At 38.9% G+C, this 23,902-nt stretch overlaps 2 protein-coding genes across 2 annotated transcripts in view; one reads left to right on the top strand and one right to left on the bottom strand.

Annotated features, from left to right (window-relative positions):
• The window catches only part of LOC133542047 (nesprin-2), a 261,954-nt gene extending 252,649 nt beyond the window's left edge, over nt 1-9,305 (bottom strand). Inside the window, exon 1 of the mRNA XM_061885855.1 lies at nt 8,917-9,305. The gene's annotated coding sequence lies outside the window, so the exon portion shown is untranslated. The remainder of the gene's footprint in view (nt 1-8,916) is intronic.
• gareml (GRB2 associated, regulator of MAPK1-like) overlaps nt 8,770-23,902 on the top strand; it is a 76,678-nt gene continuing 61,545 nt past the window's right edge. Inside the window, exon 1 of the mRNA XM_061885863.1 lies at nt 8,770-9,106. Coding sequence (XP_061741847.1) covers nt 8,995-9,106 — 112 coding nt within the window. The 5' untranslated portion in view covers nt 8,770-8,994. The remainder of the gene's footprint in view (nt 9,107-23,902) is intronic.

Below are 23,902 nucleotides of genomic sequence, written 5' to 3'. Positions count from 1 at the left end.
GAAATGGATGGTTGGATGGGTTGTATGACAATACCTCAAAGCCAACCATAACATGTAAGTCCTTTGTTTTTGTTTTTAAAGGGATTCATTTATTTTTGGTACTTTTTTTGGCTTGAATCTCTCCAATTTATTTTTATTTAAACCTTTGGAAGGCCTTTTGATCATATGATGTCACGTTTGTCAATTAGCACACATTTGCATAACGAGTGATTTTTACTCAATGAAATCTTTATCTGATTTTTTTTATGTATGGAAAGGGCTATATTAATAAAGTTTGAAAAGACATTCAAAAGAGTCGAAACTAAATTAAACAAAAATGATTGTAGCTGTGAGGCACCAGCGCCCCCCGTAACTCCAAAGGGAATAAGCGGTAGAAATGGATGGATGGACGGATGAAATGTTTGATATGTTTTGTCATTACTGAAATGCATTGATCCCTTTGAAAAATGAAGGACTTCTATGTCCGTTTGGCTTTGAAGATAATTAAAATTGAATGTCCCTAAAGCAGGGCTATCAAACATTTTTGCAGAAAATTCCTAAAAACAACATACTGCTTCTTTTTCATGTCACGTCCGGCTCATTAAAGGCCTACTGAAACGCACTACTACCGACCACGCAGTCTGATAGTTTATATATCAATAATGAAATATTAAAATTGCAACACATGCCAATACAGGCTTTTTAGTTTACTAAATTACAATTTTAAATTTCCCGCGGAGTTTCCTGTTGAAAACGTCGCGGAATGATGACGCGTGTTTGTGACGTCTCATATTAGCCCAGCACCACTTACGGCTAAAAGTCGTCTCTTTTCATCGCATAATTACACAGTAATGTGGACATCTGTGTTGCTGAATCTTTTGCAATTTGTTCAATTAATAATGGAGAATATAAAGAAGAATGCTGTTGGTGGAAAGCGGTGGATTGCAGCTGCCTTTAGCAACCTAAACACAGCCGTTGTTTCTGTGTTTGTTGTGAAGCTTTAACACAGAGCGGTCAAGCGAACATGTTTCTCTACGTCAACCACCAAGTTTTTGGATGGGAAAATTCTGATATTAAGTCTGCTCTTACCGGAGACTGTGATCTTGGCTCCTCCATTGGCTTCTCTGAGAGACATTGGCGTTCACCGCAGCCCTCCGACTTTCAGGTATGACTTTATAATCTCACTAAAACACTATTAACACAATAAGCAGATGAGGGATTTTCCAGTATTATCCTAGTAAATGTGTCTAATAACATCTGAATCCCTCACACTGCCGTCGCCTGGAACCGTCTCCTTTTTTTTTTTTTTTTGTGCTTCACTCTAACTTTCCTCATCCACAAATCTTTCATCCTCGCTCAAATTAATGGAGAACTCATCGCTTTCTCGGTCCGAATTGCACATGCTGGTGGCTATGATTATAAACAATGTGAGGATGTGAGGAGCCCTACAACTCGTGACGTCACGTGCACATCGTCTGCTACTTCCTCGTACAGGCAAGGCTTCTTTATTAGCGACCAAAAGTTGCAAACTTTATAGTCGATGTTCTCTACTAAATCCTTTCAGCAAAAATATGGCAATATCGCAAAATGATCAAGTACGACACATAGAATGGACCTGCTATCTTCATATGCTGCCCACATATGCGGTCTTCTCCAAGGTTTCTCATAGTCGTCATTGTCACTGTCACTGACGTCCCACTGGGGTGAGTTTTTCCTTGCCCTTATGTGGGCTCTACCGACGATGTCGTTGTGGTTTGTGCAGCCCTTTAAGACACTTGTGATTTAGGGCTATATAAATAAACATTGATTGATTGATTTTGTTGTTGTTTTTACTTTTGTGGCTGTATGTAGAAATGTCTGGTTGCATCAGCTTTTCTATTTTAATGTCTTTAATGTCCTTTGTGTTCTTTGATATTTCCCTCTTTCAACATGCTTATGTGTACTATGGCTATGAGTTGTTTTTTTTCCTTGGCCTCATTCTGGACCCCCTCTCCAAGGTCCCATGCTTAGGCCATGTCTACACTAAGCCGGATAACCCATCCATCCATCCATTTCTACCGCTTATTCCCTTTTGGGGTCGCGGGGGGCGCTGGCGCCTATCTCAGCTACAATCGGGCGGAAGGCGGGGTACACCCTGGACAAGTCGCCACCTCATCGCAGGGCCAACACAGATAGACAGACAACATTCACACTCACATTCACACACTAGGGTCAATTTAGTGTTGCCAATCAACCTATCCCCAGGTGCATGTCCCCTTGAACGAATAATCATTTAGCCTAAGCCCTGTTTCGGCCACACTATACCAGAGTTTAAGGTCCCCCTCCTCAGACAAATTTTCACACAGGTAAGTGTGCCGTGTGTTTCTTAAATCTCCGGCTCATAGCTTTGTATGGACTCATTGATTGTTTATAAATTGATTTCGGAGAGAAAGTGAAGTCAGAAAGACAGTGCCCCACACAGGAAGTGACGCCTCAAAGAACGTTCCACAGCCAGATTCATAACAACCGGAGCTAACCACTGGAAAGATGGAAGCGAGTCAGACAAACAACAAAGCGCCACAGCCTAAACTAAAGTCTTAAAAATAAAAATTAAAAAAAATACCTTTTTTTTTTGTCCTGTCCAGCTTCTCCGGTAAATCATATAGTTGATGTACATGGCCATATCGGCTGTTCAGATTTATTTTACAAAAGAGAATTGTAGGATACTTCTCTTGTTGCCTTATTTGTATTTGAATTTAGTTACATTAATCATTAGTAATGTAGCAACCTAGTTTTGAATGGCAGGGTCACTGCTATCACATGTTAATAAAAAATATAACATTTACATAATAAAAATCAACTACAGGCTTCCCAAATGCTGTAATAAATTAAGCATGATGACTTGAACATGTGTCAGCATGTGGCCCCACTTTTGAATCTTTTTTTCAAACACTTATTGCAAACGCTTACTTACAGTAAGTCATTCATTTGACTTAGTCATTATTTTGTCTTAGTAAGTCCATATTTAATCAGTCAAAATAATGACATACTTAGTATCTCAGGTAACTTGGACTATTTTCTGTTTTGTTTTTACTTTACAGAAAAAAATATCAAGTTATATATCGTATATTGCCATCCAGCATACGGAGCGGAAAACACAACCAAAAATTGTAGGCTTCTCCACGCGACGAAGCCGGCCTACTACTTCACCATAGTCTGTGAAGTAGTAGGCCAAATTACAGTGTTCCTTACACCCACTTACACCTGTCAGGAGCGACGGCCCCTTAATTAACACATTTTCTGGGGGAAACACTGCGAGTCATCCAGAAATGCCCGTTTTCCTCCTTCTTCAACATGTACAGACCCTTGTGGAAATCACACATGAATACCTAAGTGAAGGAAACGCGCAAAAGAACGCAAAAGAACTTTCGAATGTCCGGGTCAGCTGTAATTCCACTTATCGAAAAACGTTGTCCCTTCCTTTCATGGATGTGATTTAGTGTGTGACTACAAAGATTGCTTTATGGTCATGGTCATCGAGTGTGCGTTTGGACGACTGAAAGCACGCTTTGGTTCACCGCGCCGCGCCATGGACATTAACCAAACTGACCTACAATTCCTTGTGTATGCTTGTTTTGTACTCCATAACTACTGTGAAGCCATGAAGGAGCCACTTAACGGGCAGTCCGTGGTTGACTCCTTGGAGTACGATCGTCATTTTCAGCCTCAAAGCACCGGTTGGATTGCAAAAATGGAAAATGAGGTTGAAGGCAAAAGAGTGAGGAGTGTCCCGACCAGATATTTAGATCCCTAGTTGGATTATTGTATTTGTTATAAAATGTTAAATAATATCGCATTGTCTACTTTCTCATGCCGATTAAAGATTTGATTCATGTATGATGGGTCATTTGTGATTCACTACAATAGGGCCCCACAGTACACTGGATTGTAGTTAATTAAAATACCACAACACTTTTTCCCACCCATACGTATCAAGTCGCGTTGCGACGGAGGGGGTGGGGGTCTTAAACGGTGGCATTGTTGTGTGTGGGCACAGATAAGGTTAGGTGAGATTTATCCTGAATAACCTTATCCGGCTTAGTGTAAACGAGGCCTTAGATTGAAAAAAAATAATTCTCAGCGATCTCAGATTTATTGAAAATACTACATCAGTAGTATTTTGGTGTTTTTAGATACCTACTGCAAAATACTAGTCAAATATTGTCTACATTTCAAGAGTAGTTTGCGGTTTTTAAAGACCTATTGCAAAAATACTAGTCAACGATCCTCTAGATATCAAGAATATTCTGCTGTTTTTAAAGACCTACTGCAAGTAGTCAAAGATCCTCTATATTTCAGGAGTATTTGCTGTTTTTTAAAGACCTACTGCAAAAATATCAGTCAAAGATCCTCTGTATATCAGGAGTATTCTGCTGTTTTAAGGACATACTCTAAAAATACTGGTAACGATCCTCTATATTTCGGGAGTGTTTGCTGTTTGTAAAGACCGACTACGAAAATACTCCTCAAAGGTTTCCTCTTTACATCAGGACTAGTTTGCTGTTTTTAAGGAACTATTGCAAAAATATTAGTCAAATATGCGCCATATTTCAGGAGTATTTTGCTGTTTTTAAGGACCTACTGCAAAAATACCAGTCAAAGATCCTCTATATATTTAGAGTAGTTTGCTGTTTTTATAGACCTACTTCAAAAATACTAGTCAAAGATCTTCTGTATTTCAAGGGTATTTTGCTGTTTTTAAAGACTCATCGCAAAAATACTAGTCAAAGATCCTCTACATATCAGGAATATTCTGCTGTTTTTAAAGACCTACAGCAAAAATACTAGTCAAAGATCCTTTATATTTCAGGAGTATTTGGCTGTTTTTAAAGACCTACTGCAAAAATATCAGTAAAAGATCCTACGTATATCAAGAGCATTCTGCTGTTGTGTCCTTGGGCAAGACACTTTACCCACCTGATCCCAGTGGCACCCACACTGGTTTAAATGTAACTTAGATATTGGGTTTCACTATGTAAAGTGCTTTGAGTCACTAGAGAAAAGTGCTATATAAATATAATTCACTTCACTTCACTGTTTAAGGACCTACTCCAAAAATACTAGTCAAAGATCCTCTATATTTCAGGAGTATTTGCTGTTTTTAAAGACATACTACGAAAATACTCGTCAAAGGTTTCCTCTTTACATCAGGACTATTTTGCTGTTTTAAAAGAACTACTGCTACAATACTAGTTAAATATGCTCCATATTTCAGGAGTATTTTGCTGTTTTTAAGGACCTACTACAAAAATACTAGTCAAAAATCCTCCATATACCGGGAGTAGTTTGCTGTTTTTATAGACCTACTGCACAAATACTAGTCAAAGATCTTCTATATTTCAAGATTATTTTGCTGTTTTTAAAGATCTGCTACAAAAATACTAGTCAAAGATCCTTGACATATCAGGAATACTCTGCTATTTTTAAAGACCTACTGCAAAAATACTAGTCAAAGATCCTCTATATTTCTGGAATATTTTGCTGTTTTTCCTGTTCTCCCTGTAATGTTTGTCTAATCTCGAATTGGATTGTGCTGAAAATCTTTAATTTACCCTTGGGGATTAATAAAGTATTTCTGATTCTGATACATGAGGCCCCTGGTCTTTAAAGGCCTACTGAAATGAGATTTTCCTATTTAAACGGGGATAGCAGGTCCATTCTATGTGTCATACTTGATCATTTCGCGATATTGCCATATTTTTGCTGAAAGGATTTAGTAGAGAACATCAATGATAAAGTTCGCAACTTTTGGTCGCTAATAAAAAAAGCTTTGCCTTTACCGGAAGTAGCAGAAGATGTGCGCGAGATCTCACGGGTTAATAGGGCTCCTCACATCCTCACATTGTTTACAATCATAGCCTGCAGCAAGTAGAACTATTTGGACCGAGAAACCGACAATTTCCCCATTAATTTGAGCGAGGATGAAAGATTTGTGGATGAGGAAATTTCGAGTGAAGGACTAGAAATAAACAAAAAAACAAAGGCGAATGCAGTAGGAGCGATTCAGATGTTATAAGACACATTTACTAGGATAATTCTGGAAAACCCCTTATCTGCCTATTGTGTTGCTAGTGCTTTAGTGAGATTAAATAGTACCTGAAAGTCGGAGGGGTGTGGCCACGGGTGTGTTGACACCAGAGTCTCTGAGGGAAGTCACGGCAGCTGCAGCAGGACGGAAGCTCCGCCGAAGTCTCCGGTAAGAGGCGACTTATTACCACAATTTTCTCACCGAAAACTGCCAGTTGACATGTAGTCGGGATCCATGTTCTCTTGACTGCTCTCATCCATAGTAAAGCTTCATCTTCGGTAATTTTAAACAAGGAAACACCGGCTGTGTTTTTGTGGCTAAAGGCTAAAAGCTTCCCAACTCTATCTTTCTACTTTGACTTCTCCATTATTAATTTAACAAATTGCAAAAGATTCAGCAACACAGATGTCCGGAATACTGTGTAATTATGCGATGAAAAGAGACGACTTTTAGCCGCAAGTGGTGCTTTGCGAATATGTCCTTTCCAACATGAGACGTCACTTGCACGCGTCAACATACCGCGACGTTTTCAACAAGAAACTCCGCGGGAAATTTAAAATGGTAATTTAGTAAACTAAAAAGGCCGTATTGGCATGTGTTGCAATGTTAATATTTCATCATTGATATATAAACTATCAGACTGCGTGGTCGGTAGTAGTGGGTTTCAGTAGGCCTTTAAAGATCCTCTATATTTCAGGAGTATTTTGCTGTTTTTCCTGTTCTCCCTGTACTGTTTGATTTCAAATGGGATTGTGGTGAAAATCTTAATTTACCCTTGGGGATTAAAAAAAGTATTTCTGATTCTGATACATGAGGCCCCTGGTCTTTAAATTCCTAGATATGTGCCCCCAGCCCCCCAATTATTATTATTTTTTTTAAATATTCCTGCCCTATACTGCTCTGTATTAAATAGAAAGAGTACAAACAGTGCTATCTGATGGTGAACTTTCACATTTTTAGCTTGTGACGTGAGTTGATATTATTTAGTTTTGTTTACAATTGAAGTTTTTTGCTACTTAGCAGCTTTATTTATTGACCTATTCAGGGCAGCACACATTAAAGGCCTACTGAAACCCACTACTACCGACCACGCAGTCTGATAGTTTATATATCAATGATGAAATATTAACATTGCAACACATGCCAATACGGCCGGTTTAGTTTACTAAATTGCAATTTTAAATTTCCCGCGGAGTTTCTTGTTGAAAACGTCACAGAATGATGACGCGTGGGCATGACTTCACGGACTGTCAGGACATATTAGCGCAGCACCATTTGCGGCTAAAAGTCGTTTCTTTTCATCGCGCAATTAAACAGTATTCTGGACATCTGTGTTGCTGAATCTTTTGCAATTTGTTCAATTAATATTGGAGAAGTCAAAGTAGAAAGATGGAGTTGGGAAGCTTTAGCCTTTAGCCACACAAACACACAGTGATTTCTTGTTTAAAATTCCCGGAGTGAAACTTTACTATGGATCAGAGAGCCGTCAAGCGAACGTGGATCCCGACCGAATTTCAACCAGCAGGTTTCGGTGAGAAAATTGTGGTAAAAAGTTGCTTCTTACCGGAGATCAGCTGAGCTTGCCCCGTCCATAAAGCTGCCGTCGACTTCGCTGAGACATTGGGGTCAACACACCCGTGGACAAACCCCTCCGACTATCAGGTACTGTTAAACTCACTAAAACACTAACAACACAATAGAAAGATAAGGGATTTCCCAAAATTATCCTAATAAATGTGTCTAAAAACATCTGAATCTGTCCCAATGCAATTTCCTTTTTTTTCTTCTTTTTTTTACTTCATTTTATTTTTTTATTTTTTTTCTAGTCTGTCGCTATCAATATCCTCAGCCACGAATCGTTCATCCTCGCTCAAATTAATGGGGAAATTGTTGTTTTCTCGGTCCGAATAGCTCTTTCTGCTGGAGGCTCCCATTATAAACAACGTGAGGACGTGAGAAGCCCTCACCCTTGTGACGTCATCGTCTGCGACTTCCGGTAAAAGGTGTTGTAAGCATTTCACCAATCTCGCGCACTTTGCAAATTATACGTCATTTCCATTGTGCGCAAGCAATTTGCATATCACAAGACGAGATTTTGTTTGAAATTGGCGCGACCGTGCAAATGGATGGTTTGAGGACGGCTGAAGAAGAATTTGCGGAATTCTGCACAGAAAGCTACATCGAACAGAAGAAGAACAGCAAAACACTGCGTAGATGGCATCAAGGGTTAGGGTTAGTACTTAGAACTTCCAACACAATCAATATATAGCTGGAAGAAATTTCCAAAACGACTGTGCATTATACAAATTTGCACAATGCGGTTGCGCAGTTTGCAAATAGCGCCCATTGATTTGCAAAATTTGCACCACACATTTAAATATATAGCTTGAAGCAATTTGCAAAAGATTGCGCATTATACAAATTTGCAAAATGCGGTTGTGCATTATACAAATTTGCGAAGTTTAGCATTTTGCAAATTGCTCCCATTGGTTTTGTGCTTACAACAAAGGCAAGGCTTTTTTTTTTTATCAGCACCAAAAGTTGCGAACTTTATCGTCGATGTTCTCTACTAAATCCCTTCAACAAAAATATGGCAATATTGCGAAATGATCAAGTATGACATAGAATGGACCTGCTATCCCCGTTTGAATGAGGAAATCTCATTTCAGTAGGCCTTTAATGAACAATCAGCCGCACGGACTGTAAATGAGTAACTTGCTCATTTGCATGTGTGTAAGAAGGGGGTGAAGAGGGGGGCCTGACAAGCCCTCCCTCCGCAGGCTCGCACAGATTATTCTTCTCCAACATTTCAAACATGACGAAAGTCCTAACGCAGACGTCTCCGTCGGCACCTCCATCATCCTACTCACCGTCACCACCACACACGCCGCCGCCGCCATCGTCCTCGCCCCCCGCCTCCTCTCCGGCACAGTGATGACCCCGGCAGGATGGAGAAGTTGTCGGCGAGCCTGTCGGAGATCTCCTGGAGCCCGTTAGCGCTGCCGTTGGACGCGGTGGTCAGCAAGTTCCGTCTGCCGACTCTGGTCCGCCTGGCCCCCGGTAAGACAACCGGAACTGTACACCCCTACTTCCAAACTACAACTTTTATTTTTTTTTAACGTCTTTCGGACAACTGTTGGCTAGCGAACACTTGCTCCTCTCCTAAAAGTGTGAAAAGCAGCAGAATTTGAGTATTGTTATCGTTAAAAACTCAATTACGGTACAACTAACCGATTAAAACAGACGCTTTTGAAGGTTGACTTGGAAAAACTCGCAATTTTGCAAGTGTGGCATTAACAAGTATTTTTATTAATTGCACCTGAAATGTTTTCTATTTCCGATACATACCTTCAAAATAAAATTCAAATGTATAACCCCCAACTTTTTAAAACCCCTTTATACGATGGTATTCAACGTAATTGTTTCAACCTTCTTCTTGAGGAGTTTAGAATCGAGAAAACAAAAAAATGTCAATGCAAGGCTCTGTTTTAATGTGTTATTCTCGGAATGAACACCGGAAACCTTTTAAACTGAAATAAATCGTAACACTTCACACCTTAGGTTCGTAGAACTGAAAAAAGGACGTTTTTTTTTTATTTTTATTTTACCTGCAATTGAGATATTAGCCCGTTTGTAGCTGAGATAGGCGCCAGCGCCCCCCGCGACCCCGAAAGGGAATAAGCGGTAGAAATGGATGGATGGATGGAGTATGGGAAAAAATCGATTCGAATACGAATCGAATCGTTTATGTTGTGCGATTCAGAATCGATTCTCATTTTTTTAAAATCAATTTTATTATTATTAATTTTTTTTCAATCCAACAAACCACTACACAGCAATACCATAACATTGCAATCCATTTCCAAAACCAAACGTGACCCAGCAACACTCTGAACTGCAATAAACGGAGCAATTGAGAGGAGACACAAACACGACACAGAACAAACCAAAAGTAATGAAACGAAAATGAATATTATCAACAACAGCATCAGTATTAGTTATAATTACAGCATAGCAGTGATTAAAAATACCTCATTGACATTATCATTAGACATTTATAAAAAAAAAAAAACAATAGTGTCACAGTGGCTTACACTTGCATCGCATCTCATAAGCTTGACAACACACTGTGTCCAATGTTTTCACAAAGATAAAATAAGTCATATTTTTGGATCGTTTAATAGTTAAAATAAATTTACATTATTGCAATCAGTTGACAAAACATTGTCCTTTACAATTATAAAAGCTTTTTTTTTTTTTAAATCTACTACTCTGCTTGCATGTCAGCAGACTGGTGTTAGATCCTGCTGAAATCCTATGTATTGAATGAATACAGAATCATTTTGAATTGGAAAAATATCGTTTTTGAATCAAGAATCGAATCGAATCGAAAAAAATCGATATATTATGGAATCGTGACCCCAAGAATCGATATTGAATCGAATCGTGGGACACCCAAAGATTCACAGCCCTATAAGATATACAATCTATTTGTTAGTGTTCTGTCCTTTATAATGGACATTTTGTAAAAAATACTATGTATTATGTGGCCACAGTTTGGAATATATATTTGGTGAAAATACACACAATACTTGAATTGGAGCAAAAAATTATAATTATTATATCTTTTGAGAATGTATCCTATTCACAGGTGGGTAGTAACCCGCTACATTTACTTTGTTACATTACATACACCAGACTCCCAAAATGCAACACGGAACGACACAGGAGGTCCTTCATACCGACAGCCATCAGACTGTATAATGTATATGTTGCTTCTTGACTGCACTTAAATGTAGAATATATTTGTATTATTCATATATTACATCCATCCATCCATCCATCTTCTTCAGCTTATCCGAGGTCGGGTCGCGGGGGCAGCAGCCTAAGCAGGGAAGCCCAGCCTTCCCTCTCCCCAGCCACTTCGTCTAGCTCTTCCCGGGGGATCCCGAGGCGTTCCCAGGCCAGCCGGGAGACATAGTCTTCCCAACGTGTTCTGGGTCTTCCCCGTGGCCTCCTACCGGTTGGACATGCCCTAAACACCTCCCTAGGGAGGCGTTCGGGTGGCATCCTGACCAGATGCCCGAATCACCTCATCTGGCTCCTCTCAATGTGGAGGAGCAGCGGCTTTACTTTGAGTTCCTCCCGAATGGCAGAGCTTCTCACCCTATCTCCAAGGGAGAGCCCCGCCACCCGGCGGAGGAAACTCATTTCGGCCGCTTGCACCAGTGAATCTTATCCTTTTGGTCATGACCCAAAGCTCATGACCATAGGTGAGGGTGGGAACGTACAGTAGATCGAGCGGTAAATTGAGAGCTTTGCTTTCCGGCTCAGCTCCTTCTTCACCACAACGGATCGGTACAACATCCGCATTACTGAAGACACCGCACCGATACGCCTGTTGATCTCACGATCCACTCTTCCCTCACTCGTGAACAAGACTCTTAGTTACTTTAACTCCTCCACTTGGGGCAGAGTCTCCTCCCCAACCCGGAAATGGCACTCCACCCTTTTCCGGGCGAGAACCACGGACTCGGACTTGGAGGTGCTGATTATCATTCCGGTCGCTTCACACTCGGCTGCGAACCGATCCAGTGAGAGCTGAAGGTCCCGGCCAGATGAAGCCATCAGGACCACATCATCTGCAAAAAGCAGAGACCTAATCCCGCGGCCACCAAACCGGAACCCCTCAACACCTTGACTGCGCCTAGAAATTCTGTCCATAAAAGTTATGAACAGAATCGGTGACAAAGGACAGCCTTGGCGGAGTCCAACCCTCACTTGAAATGTGTTCCACTTACTGCCGGCAATGCGGACCAAGCTCTGACACTGATCATACAGGGAGCGGACCGCCACAACAAGACAGTCCGATACCCCATACTCTCTGAGCACTCCCCACAGGACTTCCTGAGGGACACAATCAAATGCCTTCTCCAAGTCCACAAAGCACATGTAGACTGGTTGGCCAAACTCCCATGCACCCTCAAGAACCCTGCCGAGAGTATAGAGCTGGTCCACAGTTCCACGACCAGGACGAAAACCACACTGTTCCTCCTGAATCCGAGGTTCGACTATCCGGTGTAGCCTCCTCTCCAGTACACCTGAATAGACCGAGGCTGAGGAGTGTGATCCCACGATAGTTGGAACATACCTTCCGGTCCCCCTTCTTAAAGAGGGACCACCACCCCGGTCTGTCAATCCAGAAGTACCGCTTCCGATATCCACGCGGTGCTGAACATATTATGTATATAATATTATATATTATATATATAACATATGATATATATTAAATTATTTATTATTATTATTGTCTATTATTAGCGAACTGTGGTGCTGAATTACCCTCAGGGATCAATAAAGTACTTTCTATTCTATTAACTTAAGTAACTTTTGGAAAAATGGTACTTTTCAGAGGGCAGCATGGTGGGAAAAGGGGTTAGTGCATGTGCCTCACAATACGAAGGTCCTAAGTAGTCCTGAGTTCAATCCCGGGCTCAGGGTCTCTCTGTGTGGAGTTTGCATGTTCTCCCCGTGAATGCGTGGGTTCCCTCCGGGTGCTCTGGCTTCCTCCCACCTTCAAAGACATGAACCTGGGGGTAGGTTGATTGGCAACATTAAATTGGCCCTGTGCCCCGCCTTTTGCCCAAATGCAGCTGAGAAAGGCCCCAGCAACCCCAAAAGGGACAAGCGGTAGAAAATGGATGTATTGGATGTATTACAGTAGTTAACCTTGTCTCCAATATTCTTGTACAGTATTGCATGTTTTGTATTAGTGTATTTTATTTTTTTAATGTGTAAACTGTAAACTGCTTGGTTTGCCTTGTATATGGCACACTATTGTCAAGGAAATTTATAATGAATTAGATCCTTGGTAAATAAATAATAAAATGTTAAATTAATGCAAAACTACTGGTCATAGATCCTCTATTTAACAGGACCACTAAGTTTGTTTAAAAACCTACAATGGTAAGAAGAGGGTTTTGCTTTTTTAAAGACCTACTGCAAAAATACTCGTCAAAGATCCGCTATACATCAGGAATATTCTGCTGTTTTTAAAAACGTACTGCAGAAAACACGTTCCAAGGACCACCATAATGACCAACTTTAAAATACAGTAGCGCAGTAGGCCTAAATATTCTTTAAAAACAAGGCAGGGGTTTTATTTAATAAGTATAGTTAATATTTTTGCCCATTGTAACATTAGGCCCAGTTTGAACAGTAACACTGTGTTTGAATATTTCATTAAGTGATTTGTTGGCATACCACTAGATGGAGCCAGCGTACCACCAGTGGAACATGTACCACTGTTTGAGAATCACTGCTCTACTGTGTATATCAGGAGTATTCTGCGGTTTTTAAAGACTTACTGCAAAAATACTAGTCTGAGATCCTCTATATCAGGGGTTCTCAAACTGTTTTAACCAACTAACGCCTCAGAAAATACTTGATTCTCCAAGTACCACCATAATGACCCAGATTGAAATAGTAGGCATAAGTATTAATTAAAAACAAGGAACATGTTTTATTTAACAAATATGTTTCATTTTTGGCCACCGTAACAATTTGAACAGTAACACTGCATTTGAATATGGAAAAATAAAGCACTCTTTAGATAATGAATCAAATCTTTGGCGTAGAGTCCGTGCACTACTAGTACCACAGTTTGAGAATCACTGCACTGCATACATCAGGAGTATTCGGCTTTTTTTAAAGACTTACTGCAAAAATACTAGTCAAAGATCCTCTATACATCAGGACCAATCTGCAGTTTTTAAAGAACTACTGCAAAAATATTGGCAAATATCCTCTATATTTCAGCAGTATTTGCTGTTTTTAAAGATCTACTACAAAAATACTTGTCAAAGATCCTATATACATCAGGACTATTTTACTGTTTTTAAAGACCTACTGCAAACAATACTAGTCAAATATGCTCCATATTTCAGGAGTATTTGCTGTTTTTGAAGACCTACTACAAAAATACTTGTCAAAGATCCTCTATACATCAGGACTATTTTGCTGTTTTTAAAGACCTACTGCAAACAATACTAGTCAAATATGCTCCATACTTCAGGAGTATTTTGCTGTTTTTAAGGACCTCCTGCAAAAATACTAGTCAAAGATCCTCTATACATCGGGAGTATTTTGCTGTTTTTAGTCAAAGATCTTCTATATTTTAAGAGTATTGTGCTGTTTATAAAGACTTATTGCAAAATTACTAGTCAAGATCCTCTACATATCAGGTATATTCTGCTGTTTTTAAAGACCTACTACAAAAATACTAGTCAAAGATCCCCTATATTTCAGAAGTATTTTGCTATTTTTAAGGACCTCATGCAAAAATGCTAGTCAAAGATCTTCTATATTTCCAGAGTAATTTGCTGTTTTTAAAGCCCTACTGCAAAAATACTAGTCAACGATCCTCTATATATCAGGAGTATTTTGCTGTTTTTAAAGAACTACTACAAAAATACTGATCAAAGATCCTCTATACATCAGGACTGTTTTGCTGTTTTTAAAGACCTACTGCAAACAAATATTGGTCAAATATGCTCCATAGTTCAGGAGTGTTTTGCTGTTTTTAAGGACCTCCTGCAAAAATATTAGTCAAAGATCCTCTGTATATCGGGAGTATTTTGCTGTTTTCATTCAAAGATCTTCTATATTTTAAGAGTATTGTGCTGTTTTTAAAGACTTATTGCAAAATTACTAGTCAAGATCCTCTACATATCAGGTATATTCTGCTGTTTTTAAAGACTTACAGCAAAAATACTAGTCAAAGATCCCCTAATTTCAGAAGTATTTCACTATTTTTAAGGACCTCATGCACAAATACTAGTCAAAGATCATTTATATTTCAGGAGTGTTTTGCTAGTTTTAAGGACCTCCTGCAAAAATACTAGTCAAAGATCTTCCATATTTCAAGAGTATTTTGCTGTTTTAAAGACCTACTGCAAAAACACTAGTCAAAGATCCCCTATACATCAGGAGTATTTTGCTGTTTTTAAAGACCTGCTGAAGAAAAATACTGGTCAAAGATCCTCCACAGTTCAGGAGTGTTTTGCTGTTTTTAAAGACATACAACAAAAATCCTAGTCACATATCCTCTATTTTTCAGGAGTGTTCTGCTGTTTTTAAAAACCTACTGCAAAAATATTGGCAAATATCTTCTATATTTTAGGAGTATTTTGATGTTTTTAAAGACCTACTGCAAAAATACTAGTTAAAGATCCTCCATATATCGGGAGTATTTTGCTGTTTTTAGTCAAATATCTTCTATATTTAAGAATATTGTGCAGTTTTTAAAGACTTATTGCAAAAATATTAGTCAAAGATCCACCACATATCAGGTATATTTTTCTGTTTTTAAAGACCTACTGCAAAAATACTAGTCAAAGATCCTCTATATTTCAGGAGTATTTTGCTATTTTTAAGGACCTCATGCAAAAATGCTAGTCAAAGATCTTCTATATTTCCAGAGTAATTTGCTGTTTTTAAAGCCCTACTGCAAAAATACTAGTCAACGATCCTCTATATATCAGGAGTATTTTGCTGTTTTTAAAGAACTACTACAAAAATACTGATCAAAGATCCTCTATACATCAGGACTGTTTTGCTGTTTTTAAAGACCTACTGCAAACAAATATTGGTCAAATATGCTCCATAGTTCAGGAGTGTTTTGCTGTTTTTAAGGACCTCCTGCAAAAATATTAGTCAAAGATCCTCTGTATATCGGGAGTATTTTGCTGTTTTCATTCAAAGATCTTCTATATTTTAAGAGTATTGTGCTGTTTTTAAAGACTTATTGCAAAATTACTAGTCAAGATCCTCTACATATCAGGTATATTCTGCTGTTTTTAAAGACTTACAGCAAAAATACTAGTCAAAGATCCCCTAATTTCAGAAGTATTTTGCTATTTTTAAGGACCTCATGCACAAATACTAGTCAAAGATCATCTATATTTCAGGAGTGTTTTGCTAGTTTTAAGGACCTCCTGCAAAAATACTAGTCAAAGATCTTCCATATTTCAAGAGTATTTTGCTGTTTTAAAGACCTACTGCAAAAACACTAGTCAAAGATCCCCTATACATCAGGAGTATTTTGCTGTTTTTAAAGACCTGCTGAAGAAAAATACTGGTCAAAGATCCTCCACAGTTCAGGAGTGTTTTGCTGTTTTTAAAGACATACAACAAAAATCCTAGTCACATATCCTCTATTTTTCAGGAGTGTTCTGCTGTTTTTAAAGACCTACTGCAAAAATATTGGCAAATATCTTCTATATTTTAGGAGTATTTTGATGTTTTTAAAGACCTACTGCAAAAATACTAGTTAAAGATCCTCCATATATCGGGAGTATTTTGCTGTTTTTAGTCAAATATCTTCTATATTTAAGAATATTGTGCAGTTTTTAAAGACTTATTGCAAAAATATTAGTCAAAGATCCACCACATATCAGGTATATTTTTCTGTTTTTAAAGACCTACTGCAAAAATACTAGTCAAAGATCCTCTATATTTCAGGAGTATTTTGCTATTTTTAAGGACCTTCTGCAAAAATACTAGTCAAAGATCCTCTACATATCAGAATAATTTTGCTGTTTTTTGAGACCTACTGCAAAAATACTAGACAAAGATCTTCTATATTTCAAGATTATTTGGCTGTTTTTAAAGACCTACTACAAAAATTTTGGCAAATATCCTCTATATTTCAGGAGTATTTTGCTGTTTTAAAAGACCTACTGCAAAAATACTAGATAAAGATCTTCTATATATCGGGAGTATTTTGCTGTTTTTAGTCACAGATCTTCTTTATTTAAAGAATATTTTGGTGTTTTTTAAAGAACTTCTGCAAAAATATTGGAACATTTCCTCTATATTTCAGGAGCATTCTGCTGTTTTAAAAGACCTACTGCAAAAATACTAGTTAAAGATCCTCTATATATCGGGAGTATTTTGCTGTTTTTAGTCACAGATCTTCTTTATTTAAAGAATATTTTGGTGTTGTTAAAGAACTTCTGCAAAAATATTGGCAAATATCCTCTATATTTCAGGGGTATTTTGCTGTTTTTAAAGAGCTACTACAAAAATACTAGTTAAAGATTCCCTATATTTCAGGAGTATTTTGCTGTTTTTAAAGACCTACTTCAAAAATACTAGTTAAAGATCCTCTATACATCAGGAGTTTTTTGCTGTTTTTAGAGACATACTACAAAACAACTAGTTAAAGATCCTCTATATATCGGGAGTTTTTTGCTGTTTTTAGTCACAGATCTTCTCTATTTAAAGAATATTTTGTTGTTTTTAAAAAACTTATGCAAAAATATTGGCAAATATCCTCTATATTTCAGGAGTATTTTGCGTTTTTTGAAGAGCTACTGCAAAAATACTAGTTAAAGATCCTCTATATTTCAGGAGTATTTTGCGGTTTTTAAAGACCTACTTCAAAAATACTAGTTAAAGATCCTCTATATATCGGGAGTATTTTGCTGTTTCTAGTCACAGATCTTCTTTATTTAAAGAATATTTTGGTGTTTTTAAAGAACTTCTGCAAAAATATTGTCAAATATCCTCTATATTTCAGGAGTATTTTGCGTTTTTTGAAGAGCTACTGCAAAAATACTAGTTAAAGATCCTCTATATTTCAGGAGTATTTAGCTGTTTTTAAAGACCTACTTCAAAAATACTAGTTAAAGATCCTCTATATATCAGGAGTTTTTTTTTTGCTGTTTTTAGAGATTTACTGCAAAAATACTAGTCAAAGATTTTCTATATTTCAAGAGTATTTAGCTGTTTTAAAGAGCTACTGCAAAAATACTAGTCAAAGGTATTCTATATAACAAGAGCACTACGTTTTTGGAACCTACCACAAAAGAAAGAAAACATGTGTCAAAGATCCTCTATATGACAAGATTGCTCTGCTCGTTTTAAAACGTTAGCTCAAATTTAGTATATGTCAGAACTGCTGTTCTATTTTAAGAACCTAGTGCAAAGAAAACCTATCAAAAATCTTCTAAATAACAGAACCACTCTGTTTGTTTAAGGAAATGCTTCAGTAATGCTGGCCAACAATCTTTGGAATGATGAGAAGCTGTTTGAAACACCGATTGCCAAAATTGTTTATAAAACAATCCTCTCTATAAAAGACAGGAGTGCTCTGCTACAACATACTGCAGAACATCTGTCAAAGATCCTTTATATAACAGGACTAGGCTGTTGTTTTTGAGATCCTACTGCCCAAAATCGTCCGTATAACAGAAAACCTCTGCTCCTCAAAGATCCTCTATTCGACAGAGCTCTCATGTTATTAGTTTGCAACTTAAAACAGCTATTTTTTGGCAATATTCTCGACATTAAAGGTTTTTTAACTAGAGCACAGACCTCACTCTCGGCCAGAAATGCAGAATAACGAGGATTGTAATGTGAAGTGAAGTGAAGGGAATTATATTTATATAGTGATTTTCTCTATTGACTCAAAGCGCTTTTACATAGTGAAACCCAATATCTAAGTTACATTTAAAGGCCTACTGAAACCCACTACTACCGACCACGCAGTCTGATAGTTTATATATCAATGATTAAATATTAACGTTGCAACACATGCCAATACGGCCGGTTTAGTTTACAAAATTACAATTTAAAATTCCCCGCGGAGTTTCTTGTTGAAAACGTCGCAGAATGATGACGTGTATGATGGCGCGTGTTTGTGACGCTATTGGTTGGAGCGGACATTTTAGCCCAGCACCACTTACGGCTAAAAGTCGTCTGCTTTAATCGCATAATTACACAGTATTTTGAACATCTGTGTTGCTGAATCTTTTGCAATTTGTTCAATTAATAATGGAGACTATAGAGAAGAATGCTGTTGGTGGAAAGCGGTGGATTGCAGCTGCCTTTAGCAACCGAAACAAAGTCGGTGTTTCTTTGTTTGTTGTGAAGCTTTAGCGAACATGTTTCTCTACCACATGTCAACCAGCAAGTTTTTGGATGAGAAAATTGTGATATTAAGTCGGAGTTAGCGTCCTCCTGCAGCAGCTGTCATCTTGGCTCCCCCATTGCTTTAATTCTCTCAGATACACTGGCGGTCACCGCACCCCTCCGACTTTCAGGTATGACTTTATAATCTCACTAAAACACTATTAAAACAATAAGCAGATAAGGGATTTTCCAGAATTATCCTAGTACATGTGTCTAATAACATCTGAATCGCTCCCACTGCACTCGCCTTTTATTTTATTTATTTTTCCTCCCTAATGCTTCACTCTAACTTTCCTCATCCACAAATATTTCATCCTCGCTCAAATTAATGGAGAAATTGTAGCTTTCTCGGTCAGAATGGCTCCCGCTGCTGGTGTCTATGATTGTAATCAATGTGCAGATGTGAGGAGCCCTCACACCGGTGACGTCACGCGCACATCGGCTTCGACTTCCGGTACAGGCAAGGCTTTTTTATTAGTGACCAAAAGTTGCGAACTTTATCATCGATGTTCTCTACTAAATCCTTTCAGCAAAAATATGGCAATATCGCGAAATGATAAAGTATGAAACATAGAATGGACCTGCTATCCCCGTTTAAATAAGAAAAGCTCATTTCAGTAGGCCTTTAAACCAGTGTGGGTGGCACTGGGAGGAGGCGGGTAAAGTGTCTTGCCCAAGGACACAACGGCAGTGACTAGGATGGCGGAAGTGGGGATCGAACCTGGAACCCTCAAGTTGCTGGCACGGCCACTGTACCAACCGAGCTATACCGCCGCGAAAAGTTAAAAATATATTTACAATCAGCCATTTAGTTCATGTTGCAAAATGTATTGGATTATTTCTCTTAAACTTTTATTGTGAAAAGTATTATTCTTTGCATTTCAGCCTCCAGTTCATCCTAAACATTTAAAGTCGTCATCGTGTTTTTTCTTGACTTTGGTTGTTTTTTTGGGGGGGGTATGGGGTGTGTTCTGTCCAAGTGGTTCTGGTCCAGAGCTTCCCGGAAAGCCACAAAGTGTCTGTTGTGCTGCTAAAGTACCGCTCAATTCTTTTCACATGCAAATGATGCGATGTGTCGGTGGCTGTGCGGAATACTAAGGAAGCAGGAGGGAACGTCTCCAATTTGGCGGCAGGAAGAAAATTGCGCGAAAATGTGCGCGCCTTGCCCGGGCTAATCTACACAAATACCACTTCATTACTGTACTTACATAGGCAGACCAGGTCACTATTTATTATTATTATTATTTTATCGTTAACCCTTACTGTTTTTTCGCCAGCTAGTAGTGGCGCTATTCTGTATTATTTGGCTATTTTAAAACAGTATTAAACACAATTTTATACAGCCAAAGTCTTCTACATAATTTTAAATTTGTGGTCAAACTTTAAAAAATATATTTTTTAATATCTACCCCTCACATTTAAATAGCTTTTTATTTGACGTGTCCATTTTAGTGTAGTTTAGATTTGGCATTTGGCGTGGAAACCTGACTGTGCCTTTCAGGGTTAAAAATAAAAACATGAATAATTATATGATTATGTTCATGTTAGCACTCAAGATAGCTAAGGAATAATGTTGTCAGCTGGTGTTAAGTGCGCTAGTTGCTGATTAGCGTGCTAGTGGCCAGCTAGCGAATTGCAGTGTTAGCAATTTGCGGCGCTAGCAATTTGCGACGCAAACTGACAGCTGGTGAAAAGCACGCTAGTTGCAAGCTAGTTATTAGCATGCTTGTTGCCAGCTAGCGATTTGCAGTATTATCAATTTACGGCGCTACCAATATATGACGCTAAAAAATTGTGTCACTAGCTGCCAGCTAGTGACACAAATTGCTTCCCAATGATCAATTTGTGGTGTTAGCAATTTGTGGTGTTAGCAATTTGCGGCACTAACAACTTGGGACGCGAGCTGACAGCTGGTGAGAAGCGCGCTAGTGGCCCGCTAGTTATTAGCATGCTTGTTGCCAGCTAGCAATTTGCAGTATTAGCAATTTGCGGCGCTACCAATATGCAACGCTAACAATTTGTGTCACTGGCTGCCAGCTAGTGACACAAATTGCTTCCCAATTAGCAATTTGTGGTGCTAGCATATTGTGGTGCTAACAATTTGGGACGGGAGCTGACAGCTGGTGAAAAGCACGCTAGTTGCCAGCTAGCTATTAGCATGCTTGTTGCCAGCTAGCGATTTGCAGCATTATCAATTTACGGCACTACCAATATGTGACGCTAACAATTTATGTCACTAACTGCCAGCTAGTGACACAAATTGCTTCCCAATTAGCAATTTGCGGTGCTAGCCATTTGCGGCGCGAGATGACAGTTGGTGAGAAGCGCGCAAGTTGCCAGCTAGTTATTAGCGTGCTAGTTGCCAGATAGCAAATCGCCGTGTTAGCAATTTGCAGCGCTAGCTGACAGCTGGTGAGAAGCGCACTAGTTGCCAGGTAGTTATTAGCATGCTTGTTGCCAGCTAGCGATTTGCATTATTAGCAATTTGCGGCGCTAGCAATTTGGGATGAGGGCTGACAGCTGGTGAGAAGCGCGCAAGTTGCCGATTAGCGTGCTAGCTGCCAGCTAGCGATTTGCACTAACAGCGGCGCGAGCTGACAGCTGGTGAGAAGCGCGCTAGTTGCCAGCTGGTTATTTGCATGCTTGTTGCCAGTTAGCAATTTGCAGTATTAGCAATTTGCGGCGCTACCAATATGCAGCGCATACAATTTGTGTCACTAGCTGCTAGCTAGTGATTAGCATGCACCTTCCCAGCTACCAATTTGTGGTGTTAGCAATTTGTGGCGCTAGCAATGTGGGACACAAGCTGATAGTTAGTGATTAGCATGCTACTTCCCAGCTAGCAATTTGTGGTGTTACCAATTTGTGGTGTTACCAATTTTGGCATTACCAATTTGCGGCGCTAACAATTTGGGATGCGAGCTGACAGCTGGTGAATAGCATGCTACTTCCCAGCCAGCAATTTGTGGTGTTAGCAATTACGGCGCTAGCAATTCCATCAGTCTACCCCAGGGCAGCTGTGGCTACTGATGTAGCTTACCACCACCAGGTGTGCATGAATGTTGATTCCCACTTCTCTGTGAACGCTTTGTCTAGAAAAGCGCGATATATATGTAAGTTATTATTATTATTATTAATTTGGGACGCAAGCTGACAGTTGGTGATTAGCATGCTATTTCCCAGCCAGCAATTTGTGGTGTTAGCAATTACGGTGCTAGCAATTTGGGACGCGAGCTGACAGCTGGTGAGAAGCGCGCTAGTGGCCAGCAAGTTATTAGCATGCTCGTTGTCAGCTAGCGACTTGCAGTATTAGCAATTTGCGGCGCTACCAATATGCGACCCTAACAATTTGTGTCACTAGCTGCCAGCTAGTGATTAGCATGCTACTTCTCAGCTAGCAATTTGTGGCGTTAGCAATTCGCAGCGCTAGCTACTAATAAGCAAAAATAGATCAACTTACAACAAATACTAACTTTATAAAAAAAAAATGTTGATTCTGTAGCAGAAAAGATTTAAAGTCCATCAATTTTCCTGAAATAAAAACATTTTAAAAACCTGGAAGACATTTGCTATAATTTATTGGTTTTGAAAGTGTCATTTTTGAAAATGGCCGACATTTACACAGGAACATAAAAAATATATACGTTAGAGAGTTAGACATTAAATAATTATTCATATTTATAAACCAACAAAAATTAAAAAATATATATAATTAAACTTACCATTTATGCCAAAGGCCGTTTAATACACACATGTACAAATAACACTGTTAAAGCTAAACCAAAAAACTACTTTTTTTCTTACTTGGTATAAAAGTCAGGGTGCATTTTATACTTGTTATTTGGTCTTTGAGTACGTGTGTGTGGTGGTGTGGGTGTGTGTGAGATAATGTGGAGAGATAAACCCATACGACCGGATATCCTGTTTGATAAGCTAACGATTCAGCTGTGTCAGTAGCAGCCAACACAGTTGATAGCAATCAGTTTTGTATTTTTAGCTTAATGAGTGTACAGACGTGGAGCGGTTATCGTGCGAGAATAGCAATCGGCTGACAGTTGGTCTTTAAAACAAGGTGAGAGCCAGGAATATGCTCCGTTAGCTTACCTCATTGACGTGTCTTTGCTCGCAAGCAAGCGGCTAACGACCCTCCACAGTGCAAAACTGCTTCTAAGTCAGCAATCCTCGCCTCCATGGCAGCAAATACTACGACTACTACTAATGTAGTAGTAGTATTAGGGCGGTACAGCTCGGTTGGTAGAGTGGCCGTGCCAGCAACTTGAGGGTTGCAGGTTCGATCCCCGCTTCCGCCATCCTAGTTACTGCCGTTGTGTCCTTGGGCAAGACACTTTACCCACCTGCTCCCAGTGCCACCCACACTGGTTTAAATGTAACTTAGATATTGGGTTTCACTACGTAAAGCGCTTTGAGTCGCTAGAGAATAAGCGCTATATAAATATAATTCACTTCACACTTCACTTCACTACTAATAATAATAATAATGGATTAGATTTTATATAGCGCTTATCTATTATTATATACTCAAAGTGCTCACAGAGAAGTGAGAACCCATCATTCATTCACACCTGGGGGTGGTAAGCTACATTTGTAGCCACAGTTGCTCTGGGGTAGACTGACGGAATAAATGTATGGTGTTTATAATCATCACTGGAGGACGAGAGCAGAAAAACATGCCACACTTCATTCTAAAATTCATTGAAATAAACTTGCGCTCACAACGGCGAGCGGATCGACACAAGTGTCGAAAGTAACGATACCAAGTTTTACATGGTCAATAATATAGGGATTAGATCCATATTGATCCATATTAGATCCCAAAATCTTTAACATGTTTGTTTACAAACTCCAAGTCCCTGGACAGAG

The sequence above is a fragment of the Nerophis ophidion genome, linkage group LG24 (genome assembly GCF_033978795.1).
Source record: "Nerophis ophidion isolate RoL-2023_Sa linkage group LG24, RoL_Noph_v1.0, whole genome shotgun sequence".
NCBI classification, from domain to species: domain Eukaryota; kingdom Metazoa; phylum Chordata; class Actinopteri; order Syngnathiformes; family Syngnathidae; genus Nerophis; species Nerophis ophidion.
This window is presented reverse-complemented; position numbering and strand designations above follow the sequence as displayed.